The sequence below is a fragment of the Phyllobates terribilis genome, unplaced genomic scaffold (assembly GCF_046119375.1).
Source record: "Phyllobates terribilis strain yellow unplaced genomic scaffold, ASM4611937v1 Scaffold_7__3_contigs__length_470593459, whole genome shotgun sequence".
Lineage (NCBI taxonomy): Eukaryota > Metazoa > Chordata > Amphibia > Anura > Dendrobatidae > Phyllobates > Phyllobates terribilis.
The window spans coordinates 357,402,858-357,416,490 of record NW_027362767.1 but is presented as its reverse complement, the minus strand read 5'-3'; the positions used below and the strand labels follow the sequence as shown (position 1 = coordinate 357,416,490).

At 43.6% G+C, this 13,633-nt stretch overlaps 1 protein-coding gene across 1 annotated transcript; it reads right to left on the bottom strand.

Annotated features, from left to right (window-relative positions):
• Window positions 1–1,720: 1,720 nt before the first annotated feature.
• Window positions 1,721–12,733, bottom strand: MMGT1 (membrane magnesium transporter 1). Its single transcript, XM_073641298.1, has 4 exons — window positions 12,565–12,733; window positions 6,772–6,824; window positions 3,961–4,064; window positions 1,721–3,568 (listed from the first exon to the last, which is right to left on the bottom strand). Exons 1-4 carry the CDS (start codon window positions 12,641–12,643, stop codon window positions 3,406–3,408), a joined length of 399 nt encoding a protein of 132 aa, XP_073497399.1. The 5' UTR covers window positions 12,644–12,733; the 3' UTR covers window positions 1,721–3,405.
• Between the last annotated feature and the right edge of the window lie 900 nt (window positions 12,734–13,633).

Sequence of the window (13,633 nt, the reverse complement as noted above, 5' to 3'; positions counted from 1 at the left end):
ATTAAGAATGACATCACTGGACACTTTAAAAGGAGGCTGGTTCTTGGTATCATTGTTTCTCTTCAGTTAACCATGGTTATCTCTAAAGAAACACGTGCAGCCATCATTGCACTGCACAAAAATGGCCTAACAGGGAAGAGTATCGCAGCTACAAAGATTGCACCTCAGTCAACAATCTATCGCATCATCAAGAACTTCAAGGAGAGAGCTTCCATTGTTGTCAAAAAGGCTCCAGGGTGCCCAAGAAAGACCAGCAAGCGCCAGGACCGTATCTTAAAACTGTTTCAGCTGCGGGATCGGACTACCAGCAGTGCTGAGCTTGCTCAGGAATGGCAGCAGGCTGGTGTGAGTGCTTCTGCACGCACTGTGAGGCGGAGACTCTTTGAGCAAGGGCTGGTTTCAAGGAGGGCAGCAAAGAAGCCACTTCTCTCCAGAAAAAACATCAGGGACCGACTGATATTCTGCAAAAGGTACAGGGAGTGGACTGCTGAGGACTGGGGCAAAGTCATTTTCTCTGATGAATCCCCTTTTCGATTGTTTGGGACATCTGGAAAACAGCTTATTCGGAGAAGAAGAGGTGAGCGCTACCACCAGTCTTGTCTCATGCCAACTGTAAAGCATCCTGAAACCATTCATGTGTGGGGTTGCTTCTCAGCCAAGGGAATCGGCTCACTCACAGTCTTGCCTAAAAACACAGCCATGAATAAAGAATGGTACCAGAATGTCCTCCAAGAGCAACTTCTCCCAACCGTCCAAGAGCAGTTTGGCGCCCAACAATGCCTTTTCCAGCATGATGGAGCACCTTGCCATAAAGCAAAGGTGATAACTAAATGGCTCATGGAACAAACAGAGATTTTGGGTCCATGGCCTGGAAACTCCCCAGATCTTAATCCCATTGAGAACTTGTGGTCAATCATCAAGAGACGGGTGGACAAACAAAAACCAACAAATTCTGGCAAAATGCAAGCATTGATTATGCAAGAATGGACTGCTATCAGTCAGGATTTGGTCCAAAAGTTGATTGAGAGCATGCCAGGGAGAATTACAGAGGTCTTGAAGAAGAAGGGGCAACACTGCAAATATTGACTTGCTGCATTAATTCATTCTAACTGTTAATATAACCTATTGGTACTCATAATATGATTGCAATTATATTTCTGTATGTGATATAAACATCAGACAAACACTAATAAAAACCAGAGGCCAGCAGATCATGTGAAAATATAATTTTGGTGTTATTCTCAAAACTTTTGGCCATGACTGTAGTCTCCCATGCGCCTCAGTCACCAGTATTTTTTTAAAGTATGTTTTTCAAAGTATGTATGTCAGACATACATGGCTGCAGTCATGCAGCCCGTGCTGCCCATAGATCTGGCAGCATGTATGAGCTGTCAGTCTCCCTTTAAATAATAATCTTACTATATATTTAAATAGTCGTGTTACATTTTATCATATGATTAAGGGTTTTATTTTTAGGGAATATTTGAAACCCAATTATATGGCCAGTGTCTTCACTACTCTCCTTAAATGCAAGCACCCCATTGTGGCCCAAGGTAAGTGGTGGCTGGATCTCCTTCAGATTTTGTCTTCTCTCCCATTATTAATCTTCCCAACAGACTTTCTGATCTGATGTGACCACACATCTCCACTGCATTTATTAAGGCAGACGCACACATCTGTGTCTTCTCAGTTCTCCATATAAAGAAGGCCGACAATGAGAAAAGGGTCAATGACTGTTCCTTTATTGAAATCTGTCTGCTTCCGAGCTCATGTTTTAAAGAAATCATAACACCATAGTATTGTGCAGAGCTGCGTAGACCCGATAATATCCAGGCGTAATGCAGCGTCAACTCAGAAATTATCAGAAGGAAAACCATTATAAATCAACTAAACTTTATAGATCGCATTGTGCGCAGAGATGAGGAAAAGACCTAAGTTCTCATGATGAGTATTTGGTGCATTGTTTTGAAGCTACAGATTTTCTGCACCAATTAACTACTTATAGTTAGTTACTTGCATTTTTTTTTTTACATGTGCTTTTATTCTGTTTTTCTCCTTTTGGTGTGTCACCTGTGAAATAAAACTAAAGTTTTGGAAATTTTCTGTTTTCCATAAAAGAATATGTGCACATGTTGAATATTTTGCAACAGATTTTTCTGCAGTGTTGGCAGGAAAAAAATGATAGGTAAAATACGCACTTTTTTGCGTGCATTTTTACTGGCTTTCCCCCCCACACCTTTTATTTGAATGGCTGAAAACTCTGCAAATACAGTAAAAGAATTGACTCGCTGCAGGTTTGAAAAAAAAAAGAAAAAAAACTTTGATGCTTCACATCTTCAAGGAAAAAAACAAGCAGCGTGTTCATGAGATTTCAGAAATATTCACTTAACTGTTACTGTAAAAGTGTATTTTTTTTTTTTTCCGCAGCAAAAAGCAGATGAAGCCCTATGGATCTGTGCACAAGACATCTTTATCAAGCAGATTCTGTCTGAAACCCATCTAAAAAAAAAAAAAAAAAAAAAAAGGCCGCAAAAAATGAACATAATGCACCAGAATGGAAAAAATGACGTTGTGCACATATTCAGTCTTTTGACACCATGTGCCTATACCCTTTGCTAGCTTTGATAGGACTTCATTAAGATATGTGCGGATTGCATGCTTTTTTTTTCGTTTTTATCTGCGGATAAAATACACATTTACTGCAAAAAAAATGGCATACTGCGGATTTCGTTCTGTAAATCCCATAAACTCTTCTGGAATTGTAATACACTGATTTTTATTTGCACACAAAAATAGGCAGTGGGGTAAAAAAAAAAAAAAAAAAAAAGTTTGGCGCAAATACTCATCGTGGGAACTTGGCTTGGGTCATCTACGATGGTCCATTTATCATGGGAACACAACGCCCAATATGCCCTTTATGTGTTGCCCGCACTAGCTGAAGTTGTAGTCCCACGCCTTGCTGTTAATGGCGTCATTGGATGTGTCTTCCTCCTCCGCATTGACAGGGGCGGGCAGTTAATGATTACATGCAAGTGAATGACATTATCACAGAGCAACAAGTATTGAGGTCTTCGGGGTCCGGAGGAATATTTGCCCTACAGATCTCTAGATAAACCACATACATATCCTTAACAAACCTGACAATTTCTCATATTCGCGCTGCAGCGATAGGTCGTGTTTCCAAGATAAAAGACAACTCTTACAGCATAATTGTAGCAATAAGTTACAGTGCATTGCTCCGCCGCTCAGTCCTCGTCTCAGAAGTGTACAAAGCAAGTCCTCATATAAAGTCTGGAAGATCAATATAAATACTGCTCCAGAAAAAAAAATTAATAAAAGTTTATACCCCGGGACTGATGTTATCACAATATTCTGTTCTATAATCTGTAAAAATCTGTTTTCTTTTCAGCGTTGCATTGGTTCTAGTTTTCGTAACTTCAGTGACGCGTTGGATATGAAGCCGGGCTGATTTTGATGGGATTCTTCTGTTTCTGGGGATTGGAACATTACTCGTCCCCGGTGATTGAAAATATAGAATGACGGGTGATTTCTTAAGGTGTCAAATGTCCTTTGAAAAAATTAAGAAATTATATATTTTTATACGGTACTGCTTACAAGCTTTCCCACACATTAGTAATATCTCCGTTACAAAAGGATAGCAGCGATCGCTAACACTATTAATTAGGAAAGAGCAAAAGGGTTAAGTGGTATTCTGACCCTATAAAAACCTATTAGTGATCGGCAGGGCCTACAAACCCTCAGTGGAAATCTGCAGAAGATCATTTATTCCCTGGGAAGTTACAAAGTTATTTCTGTGCCAGATAAAACCAAAGGGGATTAAGTTGTTTGCTTTGGATACAAAGAATTAAAATCCCAAAGCAACTTTTGGTGCAGTGCTGGTGGTCTCCTATCTGACTAGCCCAACATCAACCCCATACTGCCAGAAGGAAACATGCATACTTATTCCTCAGCTCTGAAGTGGCATCCATGTCTTTGAACTCTCCAGCAATATGTACTATGCCGTAGCATGCTACTACGAATGCCAGTAAGGTCTGAAGGACTATCTGCAATTGGATAAAAAAAGAAATAATTAGTACTGCAGCAAACAAACTGTGGCCCAAATTCATCATTGCATTTGCCCTTTTGTGTCTAGTTTTGCACTTAATTAATTTTTCTATTTGCGCCTTTTGTACTCCATTTTATAAGTGCACGCCTGATTATTATTATTTTTGTTTGTTTTCTTCTTTATGGGCGGATTATAGTGTCCATAAAGGGGACACATGCTCAATCACAGGTTGTGCAGACCACACCAAGGCATCTAGATCCAATGTGGACATGATATGCCGGTGGTCACCACAGGCACCGCCTGGTTATTCTGTCTGGAAGGGATCCTTGGAGCACCCCAGTAAAGGGGGCAAATCTTCCCTGCCCTATTAAAGCAGCGAAGGATAATCTCCTTCGCTGCTTTAATAGACACATTGTGTTCTCCCTTCCTCTCCGAATTTGAACGATTTCATTCATAAGTTCTTACCAGACTGACACCCCCCCACCCCTTCTCAAAATCTGCATAGCTGTACAAAAAAAAACCTTTGCCAAATTCTCATTTTAAGTAGCCGGGTCAGACTTGTGAACAATCTTTGCTGACCTTGTAGGTTAACCATTTATTGGCAAGGGGTATTTTCAGGGAGACACCCTGCAGAACTGCAGGTTAACCATTTATTGGCAAGGAGCATTTTCAGGGAGACACCCTGCAGAACTGCAGGTTAACCATTTATTGGCAAGGAGCATTTTCAGGGAGACACCCTGCAGAACTGCAGGTTAACCATTTATTGGCAAGGGGCATTTTAAGGGACACACCCTGCACAACTATAGCACAGGTAATCTCCCATGTATAAGAGAACCTCAGCGCAGCCTCCATGGATGTGGCCCATTTCTCAGCTCTTCATAGCCATTCACAGAATATTCCTTCTGACATGTATCTTGTAAAAATCTTTTAAGGCGCTTTCTTTCACAGATTCTTGCATATTTATAGCAAATCACCAGGTGGCAAAAGCCCTTAACTGCCCCCAAAACAGGTCCAGTTGCCTCTGTCTCCATAAGGGTAGGTTCACACGACGGTATAAAAAAAATAGTCAAGGGTTTCATCCAGAAAACGGATGATTTTTCTCTCACTTCTCACACATGTACTGTTTTTTTTTACAGCAGCAGCTATTACTAATTTACAAGACCGTTTACAGTTTCCTGTTACAGAACTGCAATGTATCCGTAAAAATCAGATTCTGTACTGTAGCTCCGTACGGCATCCGATTCTTTTTGCACTTCCATAGACTTGAATGGCTGAGTCTCATCTGATTTACAGAAGAAACTTGTGCACGCTGCGATTTATTTTATACACAGATTTGGTTAGTGAAAAATTAAAAAAACCCTCTGATTTGAACTGCTGCACTGAATAACATCGGTCTGAGTGCTGTCTGATTTTTCCATGAACGGCACTCAGACCGAAAATACAGTGGCGTGATCGAGCCCTGAGGCTGTGACACAGATTGCTTAGAATTGGCCTCCTAGCAGATTATAATTCATTACCATCCACATCCCCCCAATAAATTAGACCAGAAAAATAATGTAACATTCAGTAATACAAATCCAATATTTGCTGACAAAGACTGCTGGCACATTAACGGTATCAACCATTTTAAAGAATTAGCCCAACTTGGCCTTTCGTAGGGTTGCTTTCACATTACATTTGCTGTCCATGTTTGTTGTTCCCGTTGGGGGTCACGTCTGAACACCCACCTCTGCAAAATGGGATTCGGACGCATGCGCCGACAGGGCCATGGATTATAATGGAGCTGAACAGAGCAAACATGCGCTCTGCCATGCATCATTTTCGGTTGTGTATGTCTACTGGAGGCGGACACTCAGACACAGTCTACTAGTAGCCTCCAGTAGGCATACATGCCCGAAAATGATGCAGGCAGAGCACGTTTGCTCTGTCGGCACCATTATAGTCTATGGCCCCTTCAACGCATACATCCAAATCCTGTTTTGCGGGGAGAGTTTGGACGTAAGCCCCGACGGGACCAAACAAGTGGATACAAACGCTGTGTGAAAAAGCCCTAATAACTCAGACCCGGCTCTAACCTCTGGATTTCAATGGGGGTTACAGAAACCAGCAAGGCTTAGCTGCTCTAGGCTGCCGCTCCAGTGGTCAAAGCTGGGATACAATTATTGTGGTCTCAACCATGAAATACTTAAATGGGAAAAAAACATTTAATGCCAATTATGTGGAGGTTTTATGACAAAACAAGATTTTTTTTTTTTATAAAACCACAAATCTCCCTTCCACTACTGTTCCTCTGGAAATCCATTATCCACTCTTAGAATGTTCTTTCTATTCCCCGGCGCTGCAGTGTGAACTTGCTCCCCCTTTTAACTCTATGATATCCTCCAATCCAGCCTGCCCTGAGAGATGCCAGGTCAGGGTAAGGGAAGGAGTCAGCGCTCCAGGGAGTGCTCTGCTTGTAGAGGAGTAGCAGGACGTAGTCTAAAAAAAGCTGCGTGCTATTAGAGAAGAAGGGCTCTGCTTGCTCTCCTAGACCCAGCACCGTTCTTACCCATGTACCATGTCTGGTATTGTAGCTCAGAATGTAGCCGAATCCCAGTCTAAGAATAAGAAAGCTTGGGGGTAGGGGAGGGAATCCTCCAATGTTCTCTTATCATAGTGAGTATGCAAAATTGGAAACTGGAGCCAATTACTTGGAGGAAACTTACATCTATCGGTAACGTTTCATCTTCTTTTTCAGTCAGTCTCATGTAGGAACGATCTAAAAAAGTAACCAGAATGGACAAATGAGTCACTCTCAGTAACAGTAACACCCACCCATGGACATCAGCCTGTTCTCTGCCAGATGAGGACACTGGATGATTCAAAGAGAAATGCATTTTTTTTCTCCTTTATCTTGAAAATCACCATAGTCCTTCAGAAATACTTTTAAACTCTGGGGGGTCCTGAGACAAGCACCTTCTGAGTACGGGCTCTATAGATTTCTTATTGAGCCCCTCAGCTGGGCGCTTCTGCACAGAGTTTCAACCAATCAGTGGGGGGGTCTCAGGACCCAGACCCCCACAAATCTAGAGCATTTCTAAAGAACTATTATGATTTTAAATAAACTACACTAACTCTTTAATCTGGATTTATCTTGATTTTCTGTAGAGTTAATTGATCTAGTACTGATCCCGAGTTATAAAGTGTGTTATGCTCCAGAGCTGAATTCACAATTCTCCAGGCTTCCCTGCAGAATTAACATCTAAAATTGCCATTGCTGATAAAAAGAATACAGACCCATTAAAGTCAATTAGACTCACTGGTGACGGAGCTTAGATTGCTCTCATTTGCTCATCAAAAATGAAGCTTATTTGAACAGAGAGCACATTATCAATGAGCAGATGCAGCTCGTGTCCGACCGCTGTGTACTCGACTGTACTCCCTTCATACTTAAAAATATGATTGCACCACTACGGTGTACTCCCTGGCACTACAGAGAATAAATGTAGCATTCTTATTAATCCATACATTACCAGTCAGAACATTTCTGCCATTCTCTTATTGGGGTCCCTGGCTAAAGAGCGACCCTTGTATTTAGCTGCGGTAACAGGTGGCATGGGCATCCAGCACTGTCAGATTCTGTCTCTAGCTCTTACTACAGGTCGCTCTCTCCTGATCCATCCAAATCAATACGGTCATAAGAATGGCCGACTCATCACAAGGGAAAACGAGACGTTTCATTTACATGCTACATACCACAAGCTATATAATACAGCGGCTTGCAAAACTATTCACCCCCTTGGCATTTTCCATGTTTTGCTACCTCACAACATGGAATTTCAGTTTTTTTTGAGGGTTTGCATCAGCTCATGTAAAGAACATGCCTACAACTGTGAACATTTGGTTTTCTTTTTTTTGTGAAACAAACAAATATGGCAAAAGAACTGAAAACTTCAGTGTGCATAACTATTCACCCCCTAAAGCAGGGCTGTGGAGTCGGAATTAAATGGACCAACTCCTAAAATATATTATAAATTGGGTACAGTAGTTCAATGCAGTTTGTGGGGAATATTTTTTCATAAGAATTTGGGAAAGTTATGAAATGTCCTATAAATGTCTGTCCTATTCCTGATCTAAGGATCTAGACTTTTAGCTGAGATGAATCTGTGCTACAGTAAATTTATCACTTAAACACGAGCCATGTATGAGGGAGTCGGTGTCTGGGAAATTGAGGAGTCGGAGGTTTGGCTTACCGACTCCACAACCCTGCCCTAAAGTCAGTACTTTGTAGAGCCTCCTTTTGCAGCAATTGCAGCTGTAAGTCGCTTTGAGCTTTCCACATATTGCCACTGGGATTTTTGCCCATTCCTCAAGGCAAAACTGCTCCAGCTTCTTCAGGTTAGATGATTTCATCTGGTGAGCAACAATTTTCAAGTCTGACCACCGATTCTCAATTGGTTTAAGGTCTGAGCTTTGACTAGACCACTCCAAAACATTTACACATTTCCCCTTAAGTTGCTCGAGTGTTGTTCTAGCAGCATGCTTTGGGTCATTGTCTTATTGGAAGCTGAACCTCCGTCCAGTCAAATCGCTGACAGACAAACAGGTTTTGCTTAAGAATATCCCTGTATTTCGCACCATCCATCTTCTCTTCAACTCAGATCATTTTCCCTGCCGCCGAAAAACATCCCCACAGCATGATGCTGCCACCACCATGTTTCACTGTGAAGATGGTGTTCTTGGGGTGATGAGCTATGTTGGTTTGGTGCCAGAAATAGCGTTTACCTTGGTGGCCAAAAAGTTAAATTTTAGCCTCACCTGACCACAGCAGCTTCCTCCATACATTTGTGGAGTCTCCCACATCTTTTGGCAAACTCAAAACGAGCCTTACAACTTTTGTGTGTAAGTAAATGCTTTTTTTCTGACCACTCTTCCATAAGGGCCACCTTTATGGAGTGTACAGCTTATTGTGGTTGTATGGACAGATACTCCAGTCTTTGCTTGGGAACTCTGCAGCTCCTTCAGGGTTACCTTTTGGTCTCCGTGCTGCTTCGCTGATTAATGCCCTCCTTGCCCGGGCTGACAGTTTTGGTTGGCGCCCCTCTCTTGGCAGGTTTGTTGTGGTACCATGTTCTTTCCATTTGATAATGGATTTGATGGTGCTCCGGGGGAAATCATCAGAGATTGGGATATTTTTTTTTTTTGTTGTTATATAACCCAACCCTGACTTGTAAACCACAACTTTGTCCCTGACTTGTTTGGTGATCGCCTTGGTCTTCATGGTGTTTGGTTAGTGGTGCCTCTAGCTTAATTGTGATGCAGCCTCTGTGGCTTTTCAGAAAAGGTAAAGTGTATATACCGTCAGGCCACGTGACACTTAGATTACACACAGATGGACTTCCTGTCACTAAGCATGTGACTTATGAAGGTAATTGCTGATGCATCACATACAAATCGAAATTACAAGAATATTTACACACAGGTTGTAATGTAACAAAATAGGTAAAAAGCCAAGGAGGTGAATACTTTCGCAAGCCACTTAACATATGACCACACCTTTTGAATGTGGTATAGGTATGCCAGCACAGCATTTAGCAGCTGAGTATGCATTGTGGGGGTGAGGAAGGTTTATAAGCTAAATGAGCATTCGGCTGACAGATTTGGTGCAAATCAATTTGCAGGACATGGTCCATCATCCACATCAGTAATCTGTAGCCGTGATGCACACGTGATGTCGCGCCATGCTAGCTAATCAGAAGAACCACGAATGCTGGAGGCATTTCTTGGGGCTCCCATCCAATTGCCACAATCTGAGGCTGATTAGTCAGAGTCCAGAAAAAAAAAATCGAATTGCACCAACTCAACATGACAGTTAATGAAAGTATATGACCATCTTTATAGAGTGGAACCAGCAACAGCGGAGGACTAAAAGCTCCAGTGTGAAATCTGGAAGGTCCCACCTACCAGGTGCCCTTTAGAACTAGTATTTTTCTATGTAACCCACTGGTCTACAAGTCTCATCTGGTACTAGAATACATGCAGTCCTTTGCTATAAGCCACCACACGTCACCAGTAGGTATGGCATAATTAAAACTACTCATTTTTCTGTAGATAAAGAAAACTTATTCTATAAAAGGTTATGCAATACCTTAGCACATTGTTTTTTTTTCATTTATACAACAACTGCAGGCATATACAGTGGAGGAACTCTCTTAAGCACACAGCAGGGGGCGCTGTGTTAGTTATATTTTGTTTATGTGCAGGTAGTATGTCTGCATCACATCTCAGGTGTACATGTGTAAGCTTCTTCCTATAATTCTCCACATTGATGATAATGATAATGGTTGCTGTATGTCATAACTAGACAGTTCATTCTCCCAAAATGTCTGAGTGCTGAAGGCCGAAATCTGAAGCAGTTTTACCAATTCCTCAACATTCAAGATCTCCGTTTGCCATCAGTGAATAGAAACATTTAGTGTTTACATCTTTCTGGATCATATCAAACCTGTGCCCAGCTCGTTACAACAGCGCCCCCGATACCTGTGCCCAGCTCGCTACAACAGCGCCCCCCCGATACCTGTGCCCAGCTCGCTACAACAGCGCCCCCCCGATACCTGTGCCCAGCTCGCTACAACAGCGCCCCCCCGATACCTGTGCCCAGCTCGCTACAACAGCGCCCCCCCGATACCTGTGCCCAGCTCGCTACAACAGCGCCCCCCGATACCTGTGCTCAGCTCGCTACAACAGCGCCCCCCGATACCTGTGCCCAGCTCGTTACAACAGCGCCCCCCCGGTACCTGTGCCCAGCTCGTTACAACAGCGCCCCCCCCGGTACAAGAGCGCCCCCCGGTACCTGTGCCCAGCTCGTTACAAGAGCGATACCTGTGCCCAGCTCGTTACAAGAGCACCCCCCGATACCTGTGCCCAGCTCGTTACAAGAGCGCCCCCGATACCTGTGCCCAGCTCGTTACAAGAGCGCCCCCCCGATACCTGTGCCCAGCTCGTTACAAGAGCGCCCCCCGATACCTGTGCCCAGCTCGTTACAAGAGCGCCCCCCCGATACCTGTGCCCAGCTCGTTACAAGAGCGCCCCCCCGATACCTGTGCCCAGCTCGTTACAAGAGCGCCCCCCCGATACCTGTGCCCAGCTCGTTACAAGAGCGCCCCCCCGATACCTGTGCCCAGCTCGTTACAAGAGCGCCCCCCCGATACCTGTGCCCAGCTCGTTACAAGAGCGCCCCCCCGATACCTGTGCCCAGCTCGTTACAAGAGCGCCCCCCCGATACCTGTGCCCAGCTCGTTACAAGAGCGCCCCCCCGATACAACATCATGGAATATTCACATCGGAGTGATCACTCACATCTGGATGTGGTAACAATTAGAGGGGTCGTCAAGTCCATTTTTTTTATTTTTTATTTAGCAAACTGACCTAGCATGGTGTAAAGCTAAACAAAAACACCTTTTTCCATAACGTCCCCCACTGGTCTCCTCTCTCTGGGCAGCACATTACCACTGCAGCCAATTACTCTGACCCCTATAGAAGAGGAAACAGACAGGAGGTGCACGCAGCAGTACGGGAAAGCAGCAGGGGATCTGCTGGCAAGTATTCTTTTTATTATTTAATTTTTATCCCGCTACGGAAACATCTGCAAAATAAAGAAAAAATGTGACGGGCAACCTGTGGAATGATCCCTTTAGGTGTGGAGGGGGTATGACCTCAGGGACCCCCACTTATTATTGAGAACACTGATTTTTGGCTGTATACTCTGACAGCTTTTCATTTACACTGAGCACGCCCTGCAATTGCCACTTCTCCACTGATTCTGGAACAGCTTTTTTTTGTGTCCCTCAGTTCTAAAGTTTTGCCCTCAGGAAATAAAGGAGCAAATTTTCCTTTTAACCAACTGGGCGTATACCACAGATCATCTTCTGCCGTGTATTGATTTTTTTTGCCGGCATCAGAGGAGACAAAGCAAACACCCAAAGAGAAGATCTGTGGTAAACGCCCAGTTGGTTAAATGGGGAAAATGTGCATTTTTAATAAATAAGTGGGAGAACTTTAGAATGAAGGTCACAGGAGAAGAACTGTTCCAGAATCAGTAGAGCAGCACAGATTGGAGGGTGTACTCATTTTAAATTAAGAAATACAGTGAGACGCGCTCTTTAAATTCTGCTTGTTTCCATTTATTAGCAGCAAGCAGGGGTCTTGAAAATGGGGCTGAATTAAATAAAAGGACAGCAGAGCCCTCCATGGCTTTCCCTTTTATTGTGCAGGCAGCCATAGTGCAATGGGTTCAAGGGTCAGAGGTCAGGACTGCACACACTGGGGGGGGGGGGGGGGAGTCTGCCCCTCACATTAACACATTCATTGCCAGAGGAGTGCTGACCTACATCACAGAGCACGTCCTCTATACACCTGCCAGTGACAACAGCTGGGCTCCCCTCCCCCCACGGCCTGCGAGGCCTGTCCCATGGCGGCTGCTCACTCTCCTCCCCCCATCCTCCTCGTTCATGACTTACGCTGAGCCGCCGAGAAAGCCGCATGTGCCAAAGCGAAGAGCCCGAGCCCGACCAGCCCTTTCCAGATTGAAGACGCCATGTCTCCGGAGCTCCTCCACTTCCAGATACTACAGCGACTAGCCGGCGGTCGCGGTAAGTGACGTCACACTGCTGAGCCGGCGTTCGATTACGACTAACGTCATGACGCCAGCCAATCAGCTACGTGCGCTGCCTAATAGGCGCCATGTTGTGACTGGCACATTTCTGACTAAGATTTAGGATAAAGTTTTTACTGTGAAATCAAATGTTTTGACTTTGATTCAGTGTGGCTGTGATGAAATGTTAGAAATGTGACTTATACGTTGCAATCACTAAAGCGAAAGTGGTCTTCTGGTGATAATAGTAAGGACTTGCTTTATTAATGTAGTCCTATTGCGTTACATAGTTAAAGGATTGTCCAAGATTAAGAAGAAAGAAAGAAAATGTCATTATGAACACATTTCTAAATACCTTTTATTACTGAATCACAATAGCTATAGCTGGGGAGGTTATTGCTATGGAAATAAGATGGCCGCCGCCTTATTCCTGACAGAATCCTGTGCTAGACTGTGAGGACAGGGCTGTGAGAGTGTGCAGTAGGCCGCTACGCCGCTGAGGCCGGGCAATAACATGCCATGTACTGACAGCCCTGTCCTTACGTTCTACGACAAGCTACTGCCATTACAATAAGGTGGTGGCCATTTTATCTTCCCCAAATCACTAACCTCAGTGGACTATCTAGATAAAATATAACTAGATGGTGGGGCACATCAGGAGACTGATAACACTGTATTTGTACACTAGAGTATTTGATAAAAGCTCTACAAGCCACAATATGGCGGCTCTAGTGTTCGAATACAGTGTTTACATCAGTCTCCTGATGTGCCCCCTGACAAATGGGTGGGCGAAACGCATTGTAGCTGAATGGGCTTACACTCAGCACAGTGGAATTGAATTAGAACAATAATTTTAATATTGTAAATAAAAGTTATATTTTATCTAGATAGTCCACTTAGCACAGTGATATGCTTTAGTTTTGGTGGATTTGTTA

Coding starts and splice junctions, on each gene's coding strand:
- MMGT1 (XM_073641298.1), bottom strand. CDS start 12,643: ATGGCGTCTTCAATCTGGAAAGGGCTGGTCGGGCTCGGGCTCTTCGCT. Junction 6,825..12,564: donor GGCTTTCTCGGCGGCTCAGC/GTAAGTCATGAA, acceptor TTACTTTTTTAG/ATCGTTCCTACATGAGACTG. Junction 4,065..6,771: donor ATGAAACGTTACCGATAGAT/GTAAGTTTCCTC, acceptor ATCCAATTGCAG/ATAGTCCTTCAGACCTTACT.